At 40.5% G+C, this 25,000-nt stretch overlaps 1 protein-coding gene across 29 annotated transcripts in view; it reads right to left on the bottom strand.

The window, feature by feature from the left end:
* The window catches only part of LOC130232565 (receptor-type tyrosine-protein phosphatase delta-like), a 389,872-nt gene that overhangs the window by 93,547 nt on the left and 271,325 nt on the right, over positions 1 to 25,000 (bottom strand). For all 29 annotated transcript variants that reach the window (XM_056462519.1, XM_056462527.1, XM_056462526.1 and 26 more), the window contains one exon: positions 23,240 to 23,381. In XM_056462519.1, coding sequence (XP_056318494.1) covers positions 23,240 to 23,381 — 142 coding nt within the window. The remainder of the gene's footprint in view (positions 1 to 23,239; positions 23,382 to 25,000) is intronic.

A 25,000-nucleotide genomic window follows, 5' to 3' on the forward strand; every position in this document is an offset into this window, starting at 1 on the left:
TCATCCGCAGTTTAAGTTAGCAGGGTTTGTCTAAGAGAAAGTGATTCTGCGGCTCACGAACGCTCAATCGATCGGACGCTCCTCCAGGATGAGGGAATTCACTGTGGAAAATCCCCCCGCGGCGGTAATGAGATCAATCTGAGCCACGGAGATCTGTAAAGCTGCATTGTGCTGCGGTCAGAAGCGCAGATTAGCCGCTAGCACAAACAGCCGAGTGTGACCGCTAACGCCCAGACGCATTTTACGCTTCCTTTGGCGCTTTTGTGGGGCCGGAGCCGGTCAGGCTAGCATGTTCTTGCTTCACTTCCCTCAGATAAGTTAGCATGGAGCCACAAAAGGCCAGAGCAGCGTTTATCTGCTGGACTGTGACGACGCTCTCAGTGTTGGCGGATTATTGAAGATTGTTCAATTTCAGCTTTAGCCATCAGAAAGACGCTCTTAGGCAACCTCAGGTGAGGAAACAAATATGCTGTGCCGAACGCCATTAGAATCTTAAACACTGTGATTCGGCTCTCCTTCAAGATTTCATTTCAGTCTTTTGGGGCTCCAGAATGTGTCTGTAAAGTTTCAGCTCAATCAGATTATCTATTAAAGCTTTCAGAATGTTGTCATTTTCAGCTCTGAGCACACTGCGGCTGTCGTGGCCTGTGCCTTTAATGCAAATGAGCTAGTTCTCCCCGCCCACCGTTCCCACAAGCCTGTCAGAGGCTGTTTCTCAATTCCAAGAACGCAGAGAACGGACTTGTGGAGAACAGTCCTGCCAGGTCACATCGGAAGAACGAACCCGGGAGACCGCAAGAACAGAGAACGCGTCCTGTGAGAAATGAGATGCTGCGCTCTTCCTGACGGTCACATGACCCTCACGCATTCATTCATTCATTCATTTTAATTTCGGCTTAGTCCCTTTATTAATATGGGGTCGCCACAGCGGAATGAACCGACAACATATCCATCATCTATTTTAAGCAGCGGATGCCCTTCCAGCTGCAACCCATCTCTGGGAAACATCCATACGCACTCATTCACACTCATACACTACGGACAATTTAGCCTACCCAATTCACCTGTACCGCATGTGTTTGGACTGTAGGGGGAAACTGGAGCACTTGGAGGAAACCCACGCGAATGCAGGGAGAACATGCAAACTCCACACAGAAACACACACTGACCCAGCTGGGACTCAAACCAGCGACCTTCTTGCTGTGAGGCCACAGTACTCTAGTGGTCAACATGATTTAATTGTATGTGACTTGATCAGAACAGTCTGCAGAAACACTTTGACTGACATTCTCCCGTTTGTACGTGTCATCAGAGGGGAAAAGCCCCGCCCACTAGTGCCCATCTCTCCCTCATTAGCATAAACAGCAGCCCTGAGTGAGAAGCAGCCGTCTCTGACTACAGCAAAGAGTGTTTTATAATGACAAAAGTACATGTGCAAGTGTAAAAAGTGTTTAGTGTGTGTGTGTGTGTGTGTGTGTATCGCTCATAATGTGAGCGGCGTCCACATCTGCGTTCTCTCCGCGCCTCAGGTCTGCATTCCTGAGCGGGTCACATTTCTGCCTCATGACGGAGTGATTGATGGAGACGCCGGGGCTTTTTTTCTGGCCATCTCGCAGAAAAGCGCGCGCGAGATTATTCTGCAGCTGGAGCGCGCTGATAAACGCGCCGGTGGCCGGATTAACCGCCTGTCATTTACCACGCGGCCAAATGTAAAAGATAACCTTTATTATCAGAGAACAAGTGTCACATGAAGAAGAGGGAAAATAACAGCAAGCGGCGCTCGCTCCACTGCAGCACAGCAAGAGTTAATGCAGAGAGAGTGTGTGTGTGTGTGTGTGAGAGAATAAAAGCGTAATTAACAGACCACGCTGAACCCTGCCAACAAAAACAACACACTGCATAAGAGAGACAGAGAGAGAGAGAGAGGAACACACACACACACACACACATTCACGAGTTCACCTGCTCGATCAATTGTGTCAACATGGTAAACGATTTTGACATTGCTGTCCTGAAGCGGGGGCCCAAACTAAACCCCTAAGTGAGCTCGGACCTCCCATCCCTAAGAGATGGGGAGGTGGAGGGATGCCGGAACTGTCAACTGAAACAGTGCAAGGACCACTGTTTACATGATAACTGACTGACCCACCTGACTAATCAGGCTCCTCCCGTTAGGAACTTCATTAAATATAGACACACATATACACACACACACTCTCAAACACACACAGCAAAAAATGAGTTCTGTCTTGTTTCTAGTCCAGCATTTTAGTCTAATCAAGAAGCAAGAAGACAAGTAAGACATGTAGACTAATTTTCATAAATACTGAGTCAAAATGAAGAGAGTTTTTGATTAAAACTAGCAGAATAACCTGCCAATAGGGGAATGATGTGATGTTATTTCAAAGCAGAAACAAGATTATCCTGCTTCCCCCATAGTCAGATTATTCAGCTTGTTTTAAAGATAAACTCTCTTCATTTTTCTGAAAACAACACTATAATGTGTGCTCGTCTAGAAAATGCTTCTTGATTTCAGATGGTTTTAGATGTTTGGATTAGAAACAGGACTAAAACTCTAAGTGATCATTTTTTGCAGCGCATCAACACTGCTGACACTAAGGGCCCTATCATACAGCCGGCGCAATAAGGTGCAAGACGTGTTTGGCGTGATGTGTTGCTATTTTCAGACCAGCACAACCCTAATTTTCACATTTTGCGTCACGCTGTTTAAATAGTAAATCCATCTGCGCCACTCTGTGGACTCGTGTGTGTACTGGTCTGTGAAGGAGGTGTGTTAAGGCGCATTGTTGGAGCGTTGCTATTCTGAGGAGCTGAAATAGACCAACCGTTGACCAACTAAGAGCTGCTCTATAGTCCAGCAGAGTGTGTTAGTTATGCACCTATACAGGTATAATTGCTTTCACACTGCTGAATACACACAGGATGATCAGCAACACACAAATATCTTTACAGATAAAAACAATTAAAGGATTAAAATGATCCAGAAATGATGATTTTCTACATCAATATACACACCATAAACACCTCAGAGGGCTTTTTCAGTTTATTCATGACACTCTGCATCTGTATAATGTTATCATTCATTCATTCATTCATTCAACTTATCCAGCATTGTTTTTACACAGCGGATGCCCTTCCAGCTGCAACCCAACACCGGGAAACACCCATACACTCTTACATTCACACTCATACACTACGGTCAATTTAGTTGATCAGTTCCCCTATAGCGCATGTGTTTGGACTGTGGGAGAAACCAGAGCACCCAGAGGAAACCCACACCAACACGGGGAGAACATGCAAACTCCACACAGAAACACCAACTGACCCAGCCGGTGTTTTTGAGTGTTTGTCTCCATCTAGTGTCTGAATAATGCTCAGGTTAGTGTATACTCCATCAGCTGTTTTAGTCTGTTTGTCTCCATCTAGTGTCTGAATAATGCTCAGGTTAGTGTATACTCCATCAGCTGTTTTAGTCTGTCTCCATCTAGTGTCTGAATAATGCTCAGGTTAGTGTATACTCCATCAGCTGTTTTAGTCTGTCTCCATCTAGTGTCTGAATAATGCTCAGGTTAGTGTATACTCCATCAGCTGTTTTAGTCTGTCTCCATCTAGTGTCTGAATAATGCTCAGGTTAGTGTATACTCCATCAGCTGTTTTAGTCTGTCTCCATCTAGTGTCTGAATAATGCGCAGGTTAGTGTATACTCCATCAGCTGTTTTAGTCTGTCTCCATCTAGTGTCTGAATAATGCTCAGGTTAGTGTATACTCCATCAGCTGTTTTAGTCTGTCTCCATCTAGTGTCTGAATAATGCACAGGTTAGTGTATACTCCATCAGCTGTTTTAGTCTGTCTCCATCTAGTGTCTGAATAATGCTCAGGTTAGTGTATACTCCATCAGCTGTTTTAGTCTGTCTCCATCTAGTGTCTGAATAATGCTCAGGTTAGTGTATACTCCATCAGCTGTTTTAGTCTGTCTGTCTCCATCTAGTGTCTGAATAATGCTCAGGTTAGTGTATACTCCATCAGCTGTTTTAGTCTGTCTCCATCTAGTGTCTGATTAATGCACAGGTTAGTGTATACTCCATCAGCTGTTTTAGTCTGTCTCCATCTAGTGTCTGATTAATGCACAGGTTAGTGTATACTCCATCAGCTGTTTTAGTCTGTCTCCATCTAGTGTCTGAATAATGCGCAGGTTAGTGTATACTCCATCAGCTGTTTTAGTCTGTTTGTCTCCATCTAGTTTCTGAATAATGCTCAGGTTAGTGTATACTCCATCAGCTGTTTTAGTCTGTCTCCATCTAGTGTCTGAATAATGCTCAGGTTAGTGTATACTCCATCAGCTGTTTTAGTCTGTTTGTCTCCATCTAGTGTCTGAATAATGCTCAGGTTAGTGTATACTCCATCAGCTGTTTTAGTCTGTCTCCATCTAGTGTCTGAATAATGCTCAGGTTAGTGTATACTCCATCAGCTGTTTTCGTCTGTCTCCATCTAGTGTCTGAATAATGCACAGGTTAGTGTATACTCCATCAGCTGTTTTAGTCTGTCTCCATCTAGTGTCTGAATAATGCTCAGGTTAGTGTATACTCCATCAGCTGTTTTCGTCTGTCTCCATCTAGTGTCTGAATAATGCTCAGGTTAGTGTATACTCCATCAGCTGTTTTCGTCTGTCTCCATCTAGTGTCTGAATAATGCGCAGGTTAGTGTATACTCCATCAGCTGTTTTCGTCTGTCTCCATCTAGTGTCTGAATAATGCTCAGGTTAGTGTATACTCCATCAGCTGTTTTCGTCTGTCTCCATCTAGTGTCTGAATAATGCTCAGGTTAGTGTATACTCCATCAGCTTTGCATTTAATTAAAGAATTAATCAACTATTATAACTCAGAACATTGCTTTGTGGAACTTTTTTGTCTCTCAGTGGATACTTGATTTATCTAAATTAGATTAAGAGGATAGTTCATCTACCAATGGAAATTAATTTCTTTCTCCAGTTAAACTAAAAAAAGGAGAATATTTTGAAGAATGTTGACTTATATAGTATTTATTCTTCTTTCAACAGCAGTCAGTGTTTGTTGGTTTTCAGCTAAATATCTTCTTCGTGTTCAACAGAAACTCAAAGAGGTTTAGAGAGAGTAAATCCTGAGTAAATGTAGATTTTTGCGTGAACTGCCCCTTTAATATCCTCATTGCAATAAACACCAGACAATATGGTGCTATCCACATCGGCCGTCCCTGAATCTGAGAGAAGACGCAGTGTTGGAGTGTTCCCACAGTGCATCCGTCTGCAGAATCGCTCTGATTGTGTAAACGCCCTTGAGTGTAAACACTTATTGATTGTCTGGAGCGACGGGCTGATAAAGTCTATCGAGCGCTCGCTCATCAGAAGTGACGGCTGAGAACTCAGAGAACGATCAAACACAAGAAACAGCAAACGACAAGAAGATCATGAGTGGATTCAGTGCTGAGATCATTTCTGACACACTCCAAAACATCAAACACACTCTCTGGCCTCTGACTGTAGACTGGGGGGGGGTTAATGAGAATGACATCGATTGCCACTTTCTGTTCTACAGCCTGGTCAGGTGACCCGTCCTCCACTGTACTGTAGTTTCTGAAGAGCAGCTCTGAGGATCTCTGCATCTGCTGCTCCAGCTCTGAGCGTTCTGAGAGTCCCGTGAGAGCCGCTGCATTCCTGACATGCTCCAATCTGCCACGACTCCTGCAAGATCTGCATTCCTGAGATCAACACGGCGACCTCTGACCTCCAGCCACATCACAGACTCAACAGCTGAAGTCTGACACACACACACACACACACACACAAACAAACATACACACATGCACAGATACACACAGGCAGACTTATTCACACACACACACTCTGTTTGTTTGAGAGTGTATTTGAGAGTGTGTGTGTGTGTGTGTGTTTGAGAGTGTGTGTGTTTGAGCATATGTTTGAGAGTGTATTTAAGAGTGTGTGTGTGTTTGAGAGTGTATTTTAGTGTGTGTTTGAGAGTGTGTGTGTTTGAGCGTATGTTTGAGAGTGTATTTAAGAGTGTGTGTGTGTGTTTGAGAGTGTATTTTAGTGTGTGTTTGAGAGTGTGTGTGTTTGAGCGTATATTTGAGAGTGTATTTAAGAGTGTGTGTCTGTTTGAGAGTGTATTTTAGTGTGTGTTTGAGAGTGTGTGTGTTTGAGAGTGTATTTAAGAGTGTGTGTGTGTTTGAGAGTGTATTTTAGTGTGTGTTTGAGAGTGTGTGTGTTTGAGCGTATGTTTGAGAGTGTATTTAAGAGTGTGTGTGTGTTTGAGAATGTATTTTAGTGTGTGTTTGAGAGTGTGTGTGTTTGAGCGTATGTTTGAGAGTGTATTTAAGAGTGTGTGTGTGTTTGAGAGTGTATTTTAGTGTGTGTTTGAGAGTGTGTGTGTGTGTTTGAGAGTGTATTTTAGTGTGTGTTTGAGAGTGTGTGTGTGTTTCAGAGTGTATTTTAGTGTGTGTTTAAGAGTGTGTGTCTGTTTAAGTGTATTTTAGTGTGTTTGAGAGTGTGTGTGTTTGAGAGTGTATTTTAGTGTGTGTTTAAGAGTGTGTGTCTGTTTAAGTGTATTTTAGTGTGTTTGAGAGTGTGTGTGTTTGAGAGTGTATTTTAGTGTGTGTTTAAGAGTGTGTGTCTGTTTAAGTGTATTTTAGTGTGTTTGAGAGTGTGTGTGTTTGAGTGTGTGTGTGTGAGCGTATGTTTGAGAGTGAATTTAAGAGTGTGTGTGTGTGTGTTTGAGAGTGTATTTTAGTGTGTGTTTGAGAGTGTGTGTGTGTTTGAGAGTGTGTGTGTGTTTGAGAGTGTGTGTGTGTTTGCGTGTATGTTTGAGCGTTCGTGTTTGAGTGTGTGTTTGAGTGTGTATTTTAGAGTGTGTTTGAGAGAGTGTTTGAGAGTGTGTGTGTTTGAGGGTGTGTTTAAGAGTGTGTGTGTTTGAGAGTGTGTGTGTTTGAACACAGAAACAAACACACACACACACACACACACACACACACACACACACACACACACACACACACAGACACAGACACACACACACACACACACACACACTGCAGTCAGATTCAACAGTGAATGTTAAAGTGACACGCTTGAGCTTCAAAGACAGAAGCTGCTTCAACACGTGTGCCCTGTGGCGTCACATCCAGAGGAATCATGGGTAATAACAGCAGGAGCAGAGTGTGTGTGTGCGTGTGTGTCTGCATGCGTACGTGTGTGTCAGGAGCGTGACACCCGTCTCTAAGTGTGTGTGGGTGACTGTGTAGGAGGAAAAGCAACACTTTCATTCTGTGCCAGGTGTGCGTGTGTGTGTGTGTGTGTGTGTGTGTGTGTGTGTGTGTGTGTGTGTGTGTGTGTGTGTGTGTGTGTGTGTGTGTGTGTGCGTGTGTGTGTGTGTGTGTGTGTGTGTGTGTGTGTGTGTGTGTGTGTTTAGAATTAACTGAGAACCTACAAATATTTAGGAATTATAGTGCTAACAGGAGAAGTCATGGAAAATGATGTAAGTTTTATGTTTAAACCTGCGTACTCTCTGGTTAAAGATGACTGCTGATTATTTCAGGAAATACACACACACACACGCACACACGCACACACACACACACGCACACACGCACACACACACACAAACACACTCACACACACGCACACACGCACACACGCGCGCACATGCGCACACGCACATAAACACACACACACACACACACACACACGCACACACACTCACACACACAAACACACACACACACACTCACACACACGCACACACGCGCACACACGCACACACACAAACACACACACACACACTCACACACACGCACACACGCGCACACACGCACACACGCGCACACGCGCACACGCACACACACTCCAGGGTTTCACCAAGTTAAATTTAAGACTTGTCAAGACATTTTTTAGAGCGTTGTGAATGACATTTTACACTCATAAAGGCCTAAAGACTCAGGACGATTTGTATTTGCCCTGTCAAAAATAGCTCTATAATTGAATGCATTTAATAATAAAATAATTAATGAATAATAAAAATTATAATATTTTATATATTTCTTAGCTAAATCTTTGAAATACTGTGTAAAATCACACACGCTCTCCAACATAAATGTTTATTATAATAAAATAAAATCAACAAACGTTTGAAAAGTTTGTAAATCTATATAAAAATAGGCGGTTCATTCCGCTGTGGCAATGCCTGATTAATAAAGGGACTAAGCTGAAAAGAAACTGAATGAATGAATGAATCTATGCACAACAGTGTGTCCAGGCCGGTGTCCTCAGCAGTGAATAGATGAAGCACTTTTAAACAATATTATGAGGAGAATAATGGAACCGTTTGGATAATCCAGTTATAAATCATCTTTTTAAATAGATCGTCTATAGTTTATTGAGTTGGGTTGTTGGTGATTGTACGGGTTTTGGCCAGATTGGGTTAACATTACAAGAACAAAGGAAAATGAAGACCTGTTTAAAGAAAGATGTAAGACCTACAACACAATATTTCAGTGAATGTAAGAGTTTTTAAGACCCCGCGGACGCTTTCTGTGTCATACGGTGGCCCTGAGCTCTCGCTGAAACTCCTTTTAGACTCCAAAGAATGAGTAAAATCTAACCTGAATTATTTTAAGAGGACAAATTATTATTATTATTTTTATTAGCAGTAGTAGTATGGCGGTACAGTGGCTCAGTGGTTAGCACTGTGGCCTCACTGCAAGAAGGTCTCTGGTTCGAGTCCCGGCTGGGTCAGTAGTTTGCATGTTCTCCCCGTGTTGGTGTGGGTTTCCTCCAGGTGCTCCGGTTTCCCCCACAGTCCAAACACATGCGCTATAGGGGAACTGATCAACTAAACTGGCTGCAGTGTATGAGTGTGTATGGGTGTTTCCCAGTACTGGGTTGCATCTGGAAGGGCATCCGCTGTGTAAAACATATGCTGGAATAGTTGGCGGTTCATTCTGCTGTGGCGACCCCAGATGAATAAGGGACTAAGCTGAAGGAAAATGAATGAATGAATGAATGAATGAATGTTATCATTATTATTTATTATTATTATTGTGTTTAATGATGTTTAATGTTAGACCGGAGCTGCTGGATGATCGGCGCTGGAGATTCCCCAGCCACAGTAACACAAAGATAAACAGGAGTGTGTGTTTCTGAGCATCCTCAGCTGCACACACACACACACACACACACACACACACACACACACACACACACACACACGTGTCACTCGCGCTCTTCATTTCCTCTGAGCTTTTGTAATTAATGTGCTTTAAGGGCTGCAGATCGCTGTTCTGCTGACTAAACCTGCTCCTCATCTGTGGGTTTATTTTGCGAAACCTCCTTCACACACCGCTGCTCCAAACACTCATTAAAACACACCCAATCTGAGAGAGAGTGTGTGTGTGTGTGTGTGTGTGTGTGTGAGAGAGAGAGAGAGAGAGAGAGAGAGAGAGAGAGAGAGTGTGTGTGTGTGTGTGAGAGAGAGAGAGAGAGAGAGTGTGTGTGAGAGACAGAAAAACAGAGTATGTGAGTGTGTGTGTGTGTGTGTGTGTGTGTGTGTGTGTGTGAGAGAGAGAGAGAGAGAGAGAGTGTGTGTGTGAGAGACAGAAAAACAGAGTGTGTGAGTGTGTGTGTGTTTGTGTGTGTGTGTGAGAGAGAGAGAGAGAGAGAGAGTGTGTGTGAGTGAGAGACAGAAAAACAGAGTGTGTGTGTGTGTGTGTGTGTGAGAGAGAGAGAGAGAGAGAGAGAGTGTGTGTGAGTGAGAGACAGAAAAACAGAGTGTGTGTGTGTGTGTGTGTGTGTGTGTGCGCGCTTCTTTCTGCCTATGTTGGTTGCACATTCGGTGTGTTTTGTCCTCTTGTCCAGCTGTCCTGCGTGTGCGCGTGTGTGTGTGTGTATTCGTCCTCCTCCGCGCTCCTGCATTTGGCGTAATTACCGCGCGGCGTGTAGAGCGTCTCCTCTCCAGAGTGTCATTAGCTGAATTAAGGGCGACCCGGAGGAGGCGATTCCTCCTGCAGAAAATACTCCAGTGTGAAGAGCATCAAAGCCTCCGATAAGAGCTCTTCAGTCCCGCACACACGCCCGCGCAGAGCATTAGCACCTCCACATCCAGACACACCAGCGCTAACACAATCGCTAACAACCATCAGGGATAACACACTCGCTAACACAGACCAGCGCTAACACAATCGCTAACAACCATCAGGGATAACACACTCACTAATACAGACCAGCGCTAACACACTCTCAGAACACAGACCAGCGCTAACACAGACCTGAGCTAACACACTCGCTAAAACACACCAGCGCTAACACACTCGCTAACACATATCAGTGCTAACACACTCTCAGACCACAAACCAGCGCTAACACACTCGCTAACACATATCAGCGCTAACACACTCTCAGAACACAGGGCTGCAGTAACACACTCGCTAACACAGACCAGTGCTAACACACTCACTAACACAGACCAGCGCTAACACACTCTCAAAACATGGACCAGCGCTAACGCACTCGCTAACATATATCAGCGCTAACACATTCTCAGAACACAGTGCTGCAGTAACACACTCGCTAACACATATCAGCGCTAACACACTCTCAGAACATGGACCAGTGCTAACACACTCGCTAACACACTCTCAGACCACAAACCAGCGCTATACACACTCGCTAACACACACCAGCGCTCACACACTCGCTAACACACATCAGAGCTAACACACTTGCTAACACACATCAGAGCTAACACACTTGCTAACACACATCAGAGCTAACACACTCTCAGAACACACACCAGCGCTCACACACTCGCTAACACACATCAGAGCTAACACACTTGCTAACACACATCAGAGCTAACACACTCTCAGAACACAGACCAGCGCTCACACACTCGCTAACACACACCAGCGCTCACACACTCGCTAACACACATCAGAGCTAACACACTCGCTAACACACACCAGAGCTAACACACTCGCTAACACACATCAGAGCTAACACACTCGCTAACACACACCAGAGCTAACACACTCGCTAACACACATCAGAGCTAACACACTCGCTAACACACACCAGAGCTAACACACTTGCTAACACACATCAGAGCTAACACACTCGCTAGCGCATTCTCAGAACACTAATAATAATAATAATGCATCAGTGTTGTTGATCGGGAGAGTGTGTGTGTGTGTGTGTGTGTGTGTAGTGTTGCTCCTCCAGAAAGCGGGCTGGGAAACGCTGCTGCTGGGAGTCAGATCACATTTGCCGTGTGTTGTCAGATTGTCCTCGACAGCAGGAGCTGCATATCATGACCAAACTCAACACACATCAGTGCATTAAACACACACACACACACACACACACACACACACACACACACACCATGGCGGCGTCCTGACGGCCAGAACATGTAAGAGCACGAAACACACAGTGTAGTATCAATATCTGCAACACACACACACACGCACACACACACACACACACACACACACACACACACACACACACACACACACACACTCATGATCTATCAGTGTTTAAGGCTCTCTGCGGGAACACTGCGCTCCTGCACCCATCCGTCTTAGCGGAAACTCACTGTACAATTACAGATCTCCTGCTCTCCATTAATTACAGCAGAGGAAGTTTGAGCGGGCCAGATCAATAACGTCTAACGGCTCCGTCTTTAATTATCATAATAAATAACTCGTCATTATCTGTTGTTCCATTTCCGTGATGAATGGCGGGGGCGCTAATTTAAAGCCGAAGGAGGGGGTCGCGCAAAACAAAAACGCCACGGAAAACTCCCACAGAAGAGCTGATGTTTTATACGGACGCTCTTCACGTGTGTGTGTGTGTGTGTGTGTGTGTGTGTGTGTGTGTTTCAGCAGCAGCGGTGGCCATAGTGTGTGAACTCAGAGCGCAGTGAATGGGAGAGTACAACACATCATTAATCTACAATCCCATCAGCTGAAATAATGAGAGAGAAACTCCAGGATGGTGTTATCCAGACCTCCAGAAGAGGAAAACACTAGTGTGAGACTGAGAACGGCAGACTCATGTCAGATTTACTGTCCTGCATCCATACACACTGCACTACACACACCTCACACACACGCAGGAGTTCGCTTTCTGTCATTTGATGCAAAGATACATATTTGTCACAATCACCAGCGATCTAGTCCATACAGATCACTAGAGAATCAGAACTCTGCCGCCAAAGGAACTACAAATCCTGTCACGCACCACACACTCACACCTGTTCCAGTTCTCCTTTGATAACACTCACACAGCGTCCATAACCGCATCCTTCCATACAGGGGTTAATTTGTGCCGGAACACGCCGGATCCAGCACCTCTGAAATCTGATCCGGCACCTCATTTCACTGATCCCCCTCCTTAACCGCCCTCCCTTCCTTGTCCGTTGTTCACTTTTACTTTCTTCCGCGACTACTACTGCGACGACAACCCCTCCGCTATCCAACGCTCCGCCCCGCTCTTCACTTTTTTCCGCAACAACAACAATCATTTAAGGTTTCCCCCACAGTCCAAACACATGCGCTATAGGGGAGTTGATCAACTAAACTGGCCATAGTGTATGAGTGTGTGTGTGTGTGTGTGTGTGAGAGAATGAGTGTGTATGGGTGTTTCCCAGTACTGGGTTGCAGCAAAACATATGCTGGAATAGTTGGTTTATTCCACTGTGGCAAGCCTTGACAAATCAGGGACTACGCCGAAGGAAAACGAATGAATGAATGAAAGATATTATTAAATATTATTGTTTTTAAATAACTTCTACAATGACGATCATGTTAGTTTACACTTGGTTGTTCAATTCCAGTACCTGAATACTGTTCAGCTCCCCAGAAATCTATAAAGCACTGTTTATTTAACTTTTATCTTTGCTTTATTGTATTTATATATGCCTGTAATTCATTATAATGTATGTAAGACTTCATCATCCCAATCTAAATGAATGAAATCTTTTTAAACACAGCTACTCAGTTCATCTGGTGAAGTTATATTACATATATATCACACAAAAACTAAATATGGCAATGTCAGATTTTTCCAATATATCGTGCAGCCCTAGTTAAAGTCATATATAGTGAACCTGCAGTTATATAGTACATAGGTGATGTCTATGTGTACATGCTCAATGAAGTGTATGTGCATGCGTTTCTCTTTTAATAGAAGGATTCAAGATGCTGATGACCGTTAAACCGTGTCTTGTGAAAAGGCTCCATTCTCACATTTTCTATTCTTCAGCTCAGAGAAAGGTTCAGCTGGGTTGCCAGATAAGTCAGCATGTTTCTGAAGCGCGCCGGTGCCCAAAAGGCCTGCCGAACCGTCTGAAAGCGCCGCTGGGCCGTTCGGGTCTTGGCACCTATGAGACGGAGGGGAAAAACGAAAGCGCATTGTGCTCCGTTTGCTCTTTCAGCCTGGACGCAACTGTCAGAACAACAGGCACAGCAATTTCCCGGCGTCGTCGGCGAACACACACTCGCTGAAAGCCGGCGGGAGCGCTGAGGCAGCGATTCGTCTGGATGCTCGTCTGAGCGCTAACTCAATGCCTTTGTTTTTCTGTCAGGGTTTTAAATTGTACTGCGAGATGCGGACGTCCTGCGACCCAGACTGTTTGCAGAAGATTATGCCTTGCTTCAAAGACCAAGTTGAGGGACAGTCAAAAATTGGATGCGTCAGAGTAAATTGACGCACGTTCAGAAAGAAGGAAAAAAAGGTGCAAGCGTTCCGGCGTCTGGCACGGATGTTTCCGGATTACCATAAAACAGGCTTTGTCTAGACACAACTCCAGGCTGAGAGAATGGAGCGCTCACCGGCCGTGTCCACTGGTGTGATCGCAGCAGCTTTTCTCAGGATTTGAGTTCCTCTAGTTCACTTTGGGTATTGCGAAACACGTGGAGAAAAGAAGAGAGTGTTGGACTTTTCATTATAGACACGACTGAAGGTTTTGCTGCTTCACTGAAGACAGTAATCTATAATAGAGTCTGCATATGTACTGTTTTAAACATCAATCCTCAATCCTCCCCCATACCCTCATTCACTATTCCTTACAGTAGTGCACTACTAAAGTGCACTTAAAGGAGTGAATGAAAGCGAGTGCAGTAAAGGGATGGCGTATTGTTTCTGCTGTGCTGACTGATCCACCCTTCAGACTTCAATCTCAGAGCCTGTGATAGTCATTCAACAACAGAAAGTAGTGTTTTGGTTGAAAACAAACGTTAATTCAACAATTAAACGACTGATTTTGACAATAACACTGGTAGGATTTCATTATGAACGTCATCTTGTGAAATTTACTCTGTGCGCAGTCTCTCACAGTGCATAATGACTATTAGCTGTCCACTGAGTGTACATGGGTTGTACACTCTTTAATGCAGTGCACAGTGATCAGGATTGATTGAGTGCACTTCAAAATGTCCACTATGGTTTAGGACACCCACTACAGATGGCTGCTCCCTCCAATATTGCACTGTTTAAGGGTATAGGGGATGACTTCAGATACAGCCCTGGTCCTGCGCGTCTCTCTTGTGTTTATCACACCTGATTTAGATAACCGGCTCGATGGAAGAGACCTCTATGAAGGAACTGATTTGTCCCCTACATAGTGTTCACTACTTTTTATTCCCTGGAAGATGACTCCATTTAAAAATAAAGATTAGCACTGTAATTATGAGATTTGCATTAAAAAATCAGGTCTCAAACAGATTAATTCCCTTTGAATTGAACACATGTGGTCTGAAATGAAATCATGGACAAATATCCTGTTATGTGAAATTCGCAGGGCATTTTTGATGAGTTGGAACAAGCTACCGAAGCTGTACGAGAGACATAAATGTGACTAAATGTGCAGAGTGGGGAGTCGTGAGGACCATTATTCAGAACCGCTGAGCTGGGGTATGTTTTGTTGTATGTTTCAGATGATAAATCCACTAGAGGGCGCAGTTTCTATTTTTGCAAATCTGCCATCTACATCACTTTCACTGAGTTCACTAAATTTACTCACAGGATGTTTTTCACCCTGTGCAAATTTTTCACTTGACTATATTTATTTTAACTTGCGCGGTAGTAAACACACTGCGCAAACACACTTTATGTAGTATTTTATGCGCATTATGTATCATTCACACCATGCTGCAATAACTGACCTCTGTTTGCATGTTTGCATTGACTTTATACGTAATTTACTCGTTCAAATACTTTCGCATTTGGTGTGAATCCACCATTAGGCTACATTTTACTGTACATTTCAGATGATTAATTCCACTAGAGGGCGCTGTCTACATTTTTTTGCAAATCTGAAATACATCACTTCAGTTTACTCACGGGATGTTTTTCACCTCATGCTAAATTATCAATTAAATTTATTTATTTTAACTTGCACAGTAGCTGATATTAAGGCAAAGTACACACTTTCACAGCAAATACACTGCACATTATATATCATGCATGCCATGCTGCAGTAATTCACCTCTTAGCATGTACTTCATATGTAAATGACTCATTTGAATACTTAATTTTCACATTTGGTGTGAATTCACCATTAGGCTACATTTTGCTGTATGTTTCAGATAAATGTATTTCATGTACACGTCCACTAGAGGGCAACACTTGTCATACAGATCACCTAGCTGACCACTGACCTACACCCTTCTCTAAACTCCAAAAAGCAGATAAATGTGCACTGCTCTTAATGACCAGAATCACTAATGATTCGTGAACAGATCAACCTCAAGAGGTCAAGTATGAACGGTTTTATTTGCTCATTGGAATCATCTCCAACATTTAGTGTATGAATGCGGTTTGCAACTAGCTGCTGTGGATGCTAATGTTCCCTCAAGCGTATGTGTGATATTTTGACAACAGAGCTCAGGTGCCCGCAGTGCTTTAGCGCCGGTGGAAAGTGCTGATGACAGACTCTGGCTGACTCTGAGAGTGGATGTCAAATGGACATCAGGTCACAGCACATTGAACTAAATGAATTCAGTTAATCTCTCTGATGTTCCTCCATCCCTGGAGCCAAATCGTGACGCTAATATTCCTCCTCAGGGTCATTTTAAAGCCCTTTCAGCTCCACCACGACCAGTGGCACTTTACTTATCCAGAACTCTCTTCATTTTCCCACTCAACTAACAGCATGAATCCTGCAACCAGAAGACCTGATTGCATCACGCTGGCTTTATATGCTTTAATGCATTACTTCCAGCAGATTTTCATATTTTAACAAGAGAATATGATGTCTGATTGTAAGTTAAGTCTTAATCTGCTCAGCCCTGATCTCACCAGAAGACGTAACCACTTTACATATTGGCTAGTTTGCATGAAAATGGAAGATTTTTAAAGGGAGGCGTGGCCCCAAACCCCACCCCTAACTCTGCCCTTCATTGGGGGAGGAGCAAATCAAGCTAAAATACCATTTAATACCATACCATACTAATTAATAAAACAAAAAGTTATGAACTGTTGTGACAGGGCGTTGGTTTTGCACCAAAAACGCACCACATGTGTAAAGAAAGTGTCATCACATTAGTTCAGATGACATGCCCAGTATTCAAGTCTAATGAAGTCATATGATGTTGTATGTGAGGAACTGACCCCCCCCCAAAAAAAACAAAAAAACACAACCCACAATTTTCAATCATGTTGCAATTTGACAAAAATTAGACAAAATTAGACAAAAAAATTGACAAAATTAGACAAAATTAGACAAAAAAATTGACAAAATTAGACAAAATTAGACAAAAAATTGACAAAATTAGACAAAATTAGACAAAAAATTGACAAAATTAGACAAAATTAGACAAACAAAATTAGACAAAATTAGACAAAATTAAACAAAAAAATTAGACAAAATTAGACAAACAAAATTAGACAAAATTAAACAAAAAAATTTGACAAATTTAGACAAAATTAGACAACATTTTTTGTGAGACAGATTTTGTGGTGGTAATTCGCAGAAACAAATAGCAGACAATTCTGCGATTATATATATATATATATATATATATATATATATATATATATATATATATATATATATATATATAGTGCTTGATATAAACACCTGCCAAATGCAGGTAGATTTCAGCAGTGGCGGGTTAAACCACCACTTTCACTAGCCACTTTGGCTGGTTGAAAATAATTTTCCCGGATAAGAATTCTTAAATCAGGGTTCGACAATAAGGAAGGTCCAATATGCATGCAAAGGCGGTATTAGAATTGTGAAGCAACACGACTGACAAAAATAATTGCGTTCGCCGCGAGCAATAGAAAGCAGGTGAATACCGAATGAGAGGATAAACACTCGCGCTAACAGCTGAGGTGATGCGCGTGACTGTTTATAACGCGGGTGCGCTGCAGTTTCCTTGCGTGAAGCAACTGTGTCTAGAAACGCAACTGATGCGATCGGTTCTCTTTCAAATAGACTAGACAAGTGATGAACATGCAGCCACAGTCCTGCTGCTTTCAAGACTTCCAGAGTTGACTTTTTGTAAGCAGAACCGGTTGCTTTTGCTTTAACCCTTCTTTGAACAGATTGGGTCTAACATTAACCGTTGTGTGTGTGATCATCCTTTCATTATCACACGCTATGTTTTTACCTGCTTTCTTTTGTGTTAATATGCTTTAATTATAATTTTTTTAGCAATAACATTGCTTTAATAGGAGATTAACTCCACATTTATGTGTAGTTAACTGCTGATCTGGGACCGTTAGCCAGGACAGATTACTGATACAGTTCAGTGAAATCATTTATCGATTTGACGCACATCATCATAGGCTACCAGCTGTACATGTAAAGCTAAAATAATGTCCTTCAATTCGGTCACGTCCTCCTTAAACCAATCTCCATCATATGTGAGCTGCTTTTCTGTCAGTTCCATTGCTCCGTTTGTTAGATGTTTGCGTCTACTTTCTTTTGCAGTCTGAAACGCGTCAAACGCACAATACGCCCAATTCTCGCTGTGTTGTTCATTCGATTTGCACCACAGGATCTCTAATCGCATCTTTACATTGGCTTGACGTGTAAATCACTCACACTTCATCCGCGTCTGCTTACTGCACAGGCTGCAAAAACAGCCCCCCCCCCCTCTCCCTCATGTAATGGTGCAGGTGAGACGTCATTTTTCGAGAGACACTCAAATACATCAGATGCACTGCGTATGAAACGTCTGTAAGCCATCTAAAACTATTCATTGCAAGCTGAAATAAATCTAATTTAATTGTATGCTTTGGAATTTAATGTTTTATCAGATTATTTACATTTTTAAAATAATTTTGTGTTTAAATAAAGAGTTTTGTAGGATCACAAAAAAAAGCGCCGTTTTGTTGATTTTGTGCTGGATTCAGCGATCGCAAAACAGTGAAAAACTAGAGCCTCTAGGCAGGTTGGATATTTCTGGTGTTTTAATGATGTGTTAATGCATCATTTCAGCTGATTTTCAGATTTTAACAGGCTAATGATGTTCAGGCAGGGCAAGTGTATTTATATAGCACATTGTTAAACACAGTGGCAATTCAAAGTGATTTACATGAACAGGAATAAAAGAGACAAGTATAAATAAAATAGAGGCAAATAATAATAACAGATGACAACAGCGTAATATTTTCTTATTTACTCTGAGACTATTCTGTCTATTCTATCCCATTCTGGAGATCCCCCAACCTCTTTTGGGTACCTATTAATCTATTGCACATCTCCAACAGAATCAATTTTCTACCTAAAATCGAAAAGTTAAGCTTTACAGCTCTAATTACATGCCCCTGATTTCTACCGCCTCACAGGAGTAGATCGCTTTAGCTAGCCAAACATAATAAAAGGTCTTGATCTCAGCCAGACGCCATGGACTTTAAATTAAAATGCAGTCTTAATTCATCTAACGTTACAGTACTTGAATACATACACAGAATACATGCAATAAAAGGATCGTCACATTAGTCCAGATGCAACACTGACTTTGTATGTCAGTCATGTCCCCACAAATATATAAATAAATAAATAAATAGATAAATAAATAAATAGATAAATAATTAATTAAATAAATGAATAAATAAGTAAACAAATAAATAAATAAATAAATAAATTAAACAAAAAAATAAATAAGTAAATAAATAAAATAAATAGGTAAATAAATAAGTAAATAAATAAATAAATAAATAATTAAGTAAATAAATAAATAAATAAATAAATAAATAAATAATAAATAAATAAATAAATAAATAAATAAATAAGTAAATAAATAAATAAATAAATAAATAATTAAGTAAATAAATAAGTAAATAAATAAATAAATAAATACATAAGTTATTTATTTATTTATTTATTTATTTATTTATAATATTTTTAATAAATAAATAAATAAATAATAAATAAATAAATAAATACATAAGTTATTTATTTATTTATTTATTTATTTATAATATTTTTAATAAATAAATAATAAATAAATAAATAAATAAATAAATAAATAAGTTAATAATTTTTATTTATTTATTTATTTATTTATTAATAAATAAATTTACAAAACACTTACAAAAAAAATTGTTCAAACTTATTTGCAAATGTGCACCTGGTTTATGTTTACTTTACATATGAGAAACTGACCACCCCTCAAGAACACCCCCCTCCCCAAAATAAATAAATAAAAATAAAATAAATAAATGAGTAAATTAATTAATTAATAAAACAAAAAAGACAAACTTTATCAAATAATAACCAAATTTGTACCAGTTGCTCTCGCCTTTGCAATCACAGATAAATGTAACGTAAAAGAGCAGCTTGAACATTCTGATAAACTTCTCACATCTGCTATGCACAGTGTTGAGTTCGCTCAGGGTTTCTAGAGGTCAACTCTTTCTTTAAAAGCATTCAGGAGAGTTTTGGAGCAACTTTAGCGTTTCTCTCCCGGCATGGAGGTCTTTTGTTTACTCCGCTGTATAACGCATTGTGCCTGTGACCTTGTTGGCAAATATGGGCCTGAAAGGACCGAACGCATTGGTCCCGGTTCAGTGGCTGCATTCATGAATAAGACATGACCCATATTCCCACACAACAGCGCACGGCCCATTGAACGGCACGTTTTTAGGGGAAGAAAAGTATGTCGGGGCTTAACCCAGGGAAAGACGCTTAAAAGCGAGGCTTGTTTTGTGACGCCGGCGCAGTCTGCCGCAGCCTGATATCTTACAGCCCAATATGTATTAGTTGTGTGTCATTATTCACGCTCAAACGATGCTGCGTGCCCATCGGCTGAATGTGCAGTAATTACCAGCACTCCGCTAACTTCATTTATATTAATGGAGAAATATTAGTTTAGGGCTTTCCGCTCATATTTATAACATTAGCATCCACTGCAGGTGAAGCTGGAGGAGAACGTGAACATCACACTACAGTAGTACCGCATTAGTAATGGTATTACAGTATTGAGAACATCACACTACAGTATTATTACAGTATATTGATGTGCATGTGTGTGTTTCTGCATGTGTGTGACTCTGCTATAGTGCTGCAGGTTTGATCAGGCCTCCACAGCAGATGTGGCCAGAATACAGCGAGAAGGAGGGAGAACAATAAGAGAAAAAGCTAAATGTTTAGCCAATAATCATGCTAATGTCTGGAGATGGAGGCATATTCTGCTCAGAATGTCGACTGTTGGGTCATTTCATTAAAAGAGAAGTCTGTAAAATCCACTGAGAACACACACACACACACACACAGCCCAAAGTCTGACATCCAGCACAGCTCTGCAAGGCCACTTTGTAAGAAATGCTGTAAATGTAGCATAAAATGAGAGTTATATTGATGATGCCGGAGCTAGCGAGCGGGAAAGCCCGTCTGCTAATTAGAATATTAATCACCCCTTTAAAAAGCTCCAAGGTCAGTGAGAGCTGAAGGAGCTTTTACAGTTTCAGAGGACGCTCTCCTGCAAGTGATACAAATGTGGACGCGAACGCTGTCAAACATTCACTGTGCTGAGCAAACACAAACACACAGTATAAAACACACTCAGACGTGTGCATGTTCACCAAAACTGAATATATATATATATATATATATATATATATATATATATATATATCGTCGAATATTATTACAGTCTGAGAGCAGTGTTTTCTCTGTGAATGATAGCAAGTTAGCGTTTATTTTTGCAATTAAATGCTGAATTTTCTGCATCGTTAATCTAGTTTTTCGTCACAATTAGGGCTGCATAACATACGAAATTATCGAAAGAAACGAGTTTTTATATTGTATACATATTGCATTGATCTTTAGAGTGATTTAATGCTAAATATTTGTGTGTCTGACATCAACACATCTATTAAAAGACTGAAATAATATAATTTTTCGCCAAAAGTAGTTACGTAGGGAATAATAACAAGCGTAAACAGAATCATTTTCTGTGCAAATTGTTAAATATTATTACAGTCTGACAGCATTGTTTTATATGTGAACGGACAGCAGGTGGTAATTTATTTTCGCAACTACAAGCTGAATTATCTGCATCGTTACTCCAGTTTTAATCATAATTAGGGCTACGTAACATACGAGAATCGAAATACTGCAAATGTGTTCATCGAGACATACATATCACAACATTTAGCAATAAATGAGTGATTTAATACAAAATCTTGATGTTTCTGACATTTACAAATCATTTGAAAGACTGAAATTTTTTTTTTCGCAAAGTTACGTATCGAACAATAATAATCGTAAAAGTAAAAAACAATTGCAATAAATGAGTGATTTAATACTTTTAAATAAAATCTTGATGTTTCTGACATTAACAAATCTTTTGAAAGACTGAAATAATAAAATTTTTCGCAAAAAGTCATGTATCGAACAATAATAATCGTAAATGTAAAAAACGATTGAAAATATGCATAAAGCGTAAACGCACAAAAAAACTAAACTAAATGCAGGTCATCGAAAGATAATCAAAAATTAAAACGACATTGCACAAAATGAAAACGTTTTCAAAACTGCGAACAAAGTTTTCCCGCTCATAATTTAACGTTTTCCATGCTTACCGTAATTCCCCTTCACTCTCACCCCTCTTCACTTGCGTTTACAAATAAAAATATTTGCTTTACGCTTATTTCTGTACTTTTCGATCCATGACTGCAATACTTTTAGCGGAAATTTATAAGACAGTTTTGTATGTTAACTCAAAACGAAAAAACAAACGATTTTTGAAAAATTTGCAATAAATTAAGCTACGATAACACAACAAAAGCAGATCCTCCACTCAAGTGTGTTAGTTATTCAAACTGTTATTGGTATTTTCAGGTTTATACAAGTATACTTAATAATTATAATATGTATTTTAGTTTGTTTACATTGTTAAACGTCTGATTTGCTTTACGCAAGAGTAAAAACATGAACGGCTTTAGACATTATAGCGATGCTTTGTTCAATGTTGTGTGTGACGAATTATTTCAATAACGTATCGAATATCGAATATCGAATTGTTCAGCATGTTATCACATACAGAATTTTTCCTCGATATCGTCTAGCCAAAGTCACAATGATGCTGAAAATTCATACTTGAATCGCAGAAATAAATTATATTTGTCAATATATTTACATATTACTACTACAACTACTTTAAATCGTAATAATATTTCAATGCGTGTGTGTGTGTGTGTGTGTGTGTGTGTGTGTGTGTGTGTGTGTGTGTGTGTGTGTAAAATACATAGATATAGAGAAAGACAGAGGTTGAAAATTTATATTTGAATATTAATTATTTATCGCATAATTTATATTTGTTTATATATTCACATAGAAGACAACTACTTTAAATATTAATAATGTTTCAATCATCAAATATCCAACGTTCAGCAGAGCAAGAAAAAAGAAAGTGTGTGTGTATTTGTATGTGTGTGTGTGTGTTTGAGTGCATCTATTTAGTCTATTAATGTGTGTGTGTGTGTGTATATATATATATATATATATATTTGTGTGTGTATGTGTGTCTTTTTAAATGTGTGTGTGTCTGTGTATATATGAATTTGTGTGTCTATATATATATATGTGTGTGTGTGTGTGTGTGTGTGTGTGTGTGAGAAAGAGAGACATAGAGACGCACAGACAGACATCCGCACATACCTGATAAGCTGTAAGGCAATAAGAGAGCAAGCATTAGTGTGTTTTTACAGCAGACGTACCACGTAAGACGGTGAGTCGTGTGGTGGCGCTGGTCTCGCCCACGCTGTTGGACGCCACACACTCGTAAATGGCTTCATCTCGTGGCGTGCGCAGCGGCTGGATGCGCAGCACGGAGCCCGAGCCATCGTCGAACTCTATCACCTACATGTGCGAGAGACAAAACATGTTACCACAGTTTATTTTGCTCACAGATGACGACGGAGAATCATGCTTACACACACACACGCACACACACACACACACACACACACACACACACACACACGCACACACACAGTCTCACTGCATCTGACGCGACACTACGAACACAGGACACCGAAACAGTCTGGCTGAGAGCTTCACTTAAACAGCAAGAGTTTGACATTGTCTGACCAACATTTAATTTAATTTAATTTAATTTAATTTAATTTAATTTAATTTAATTTAATTTAATTTAATTTAATTTAATTTAATTTAATTTAATTTAATTTAATTTAATTTAATTTAATTTAATTTAAAAACTGATTATAGTTTAAATTCTAAAAAGTGACGATGACAGAACACGCATATTTTTTTAAGCCTCAAAACAAAAATATGCTTAGCCACGCCCCCTCCAACACTTATTTATCTAACAGTGAAATATAAGAGGAGGGGCTAAAATACAAGTCCCGTCCCCTACTCAATATTCAGTTTTAAGCTGGGAAACAACATTATCCAGTAGTTCTCTGTGTTGTAATGCACAATCATGTTGGACGAATTATGCTTAACCACACCCCTTCAACCATTTGTTAGTTATGATTAAAATATGAGAGGAGGGGCTAAAAATAAACCCCACCCCCTACTCAATATTTAATTTCAGTTTTAAATTTGGAAACAACATAATCCAGCAGTTCGTGTCGTAATGCACAATCCACATGTTGGACGAAATATGTTAAGCCACACCCCCTCAACCGTTAGTTAGCTATGAGTGAAATATGAGAGGAGGTGGCTAAAAATAAACCCCACCCCCTACTCTATATTTAATTTCAGTTTTACATCTCGAAACAGCATAAGACAGCAGTTTCTCTCTAGTAATGAACTATTCCACATTTTGAGGGAAATATGCTTAGCCACGCCCCTCCAACCGTTACTTAGCTAAGAGTGAAATATGTGAGGAGGGGATAAAAACAAGTCCCGCCCCTACTCAATATTCATTTTAAATCTCGAAACAGCAAAAACCAGCAGTTCCTATTGTCGTATTGCACAATCTACATGTTGGACGAAATATGCTTAGCCACACCCTTCCAAACATTAGTTAACTACGAGTGAATTATTAAAGGAGGGGCTAAAAAACAAACCCCGTCCCCTATTTAATATTCAGTTTTAAGTCTGGAAACAACATAATCCAGCAGTTTTACGTGTTGTAATGCACAATTCCCGTTGGACGAAATATGCTAAGCCACTCCCCTTCAATCGTTAGTTAGCTATAATTGAAATATGAGAGGAGGGGCTAAAAATAACCACACCCCCTACTCAATATTTGATTTCAGTTTTACATCTCGAAACAGCATAAGTCAGCAGTTTTCTGTCTAGTAATGAACTATTCCACTTTTTGGTGGAAATATGCTTAGCCACGCCCCTTCCAACCGTTACTTAGCTACGAGAGAAATGTGAGAGGAGGAGCTAAAGATAAACCCCGCCCCCTACTAAATATTCAGTTTTAAGTCTCTTAACAGCAATATCCAGCAGTTTTCCGGGTCATAAAGCACAATCCACATGTTTGCGCAATATGCTTGGCCACA

This window comes from Danio aesculapii, chromosome 7 (assembly GCF_903798145.1).
Source record: "Danio aesculapii chromosome 7, fDanAes4.1, whole genome shotgun sequence".
NCBI lineage: Eukaryota > Metazoa > Chordata > Actinopteri > Cypriniformes > Danionidae > Danio > Danio aesculapii.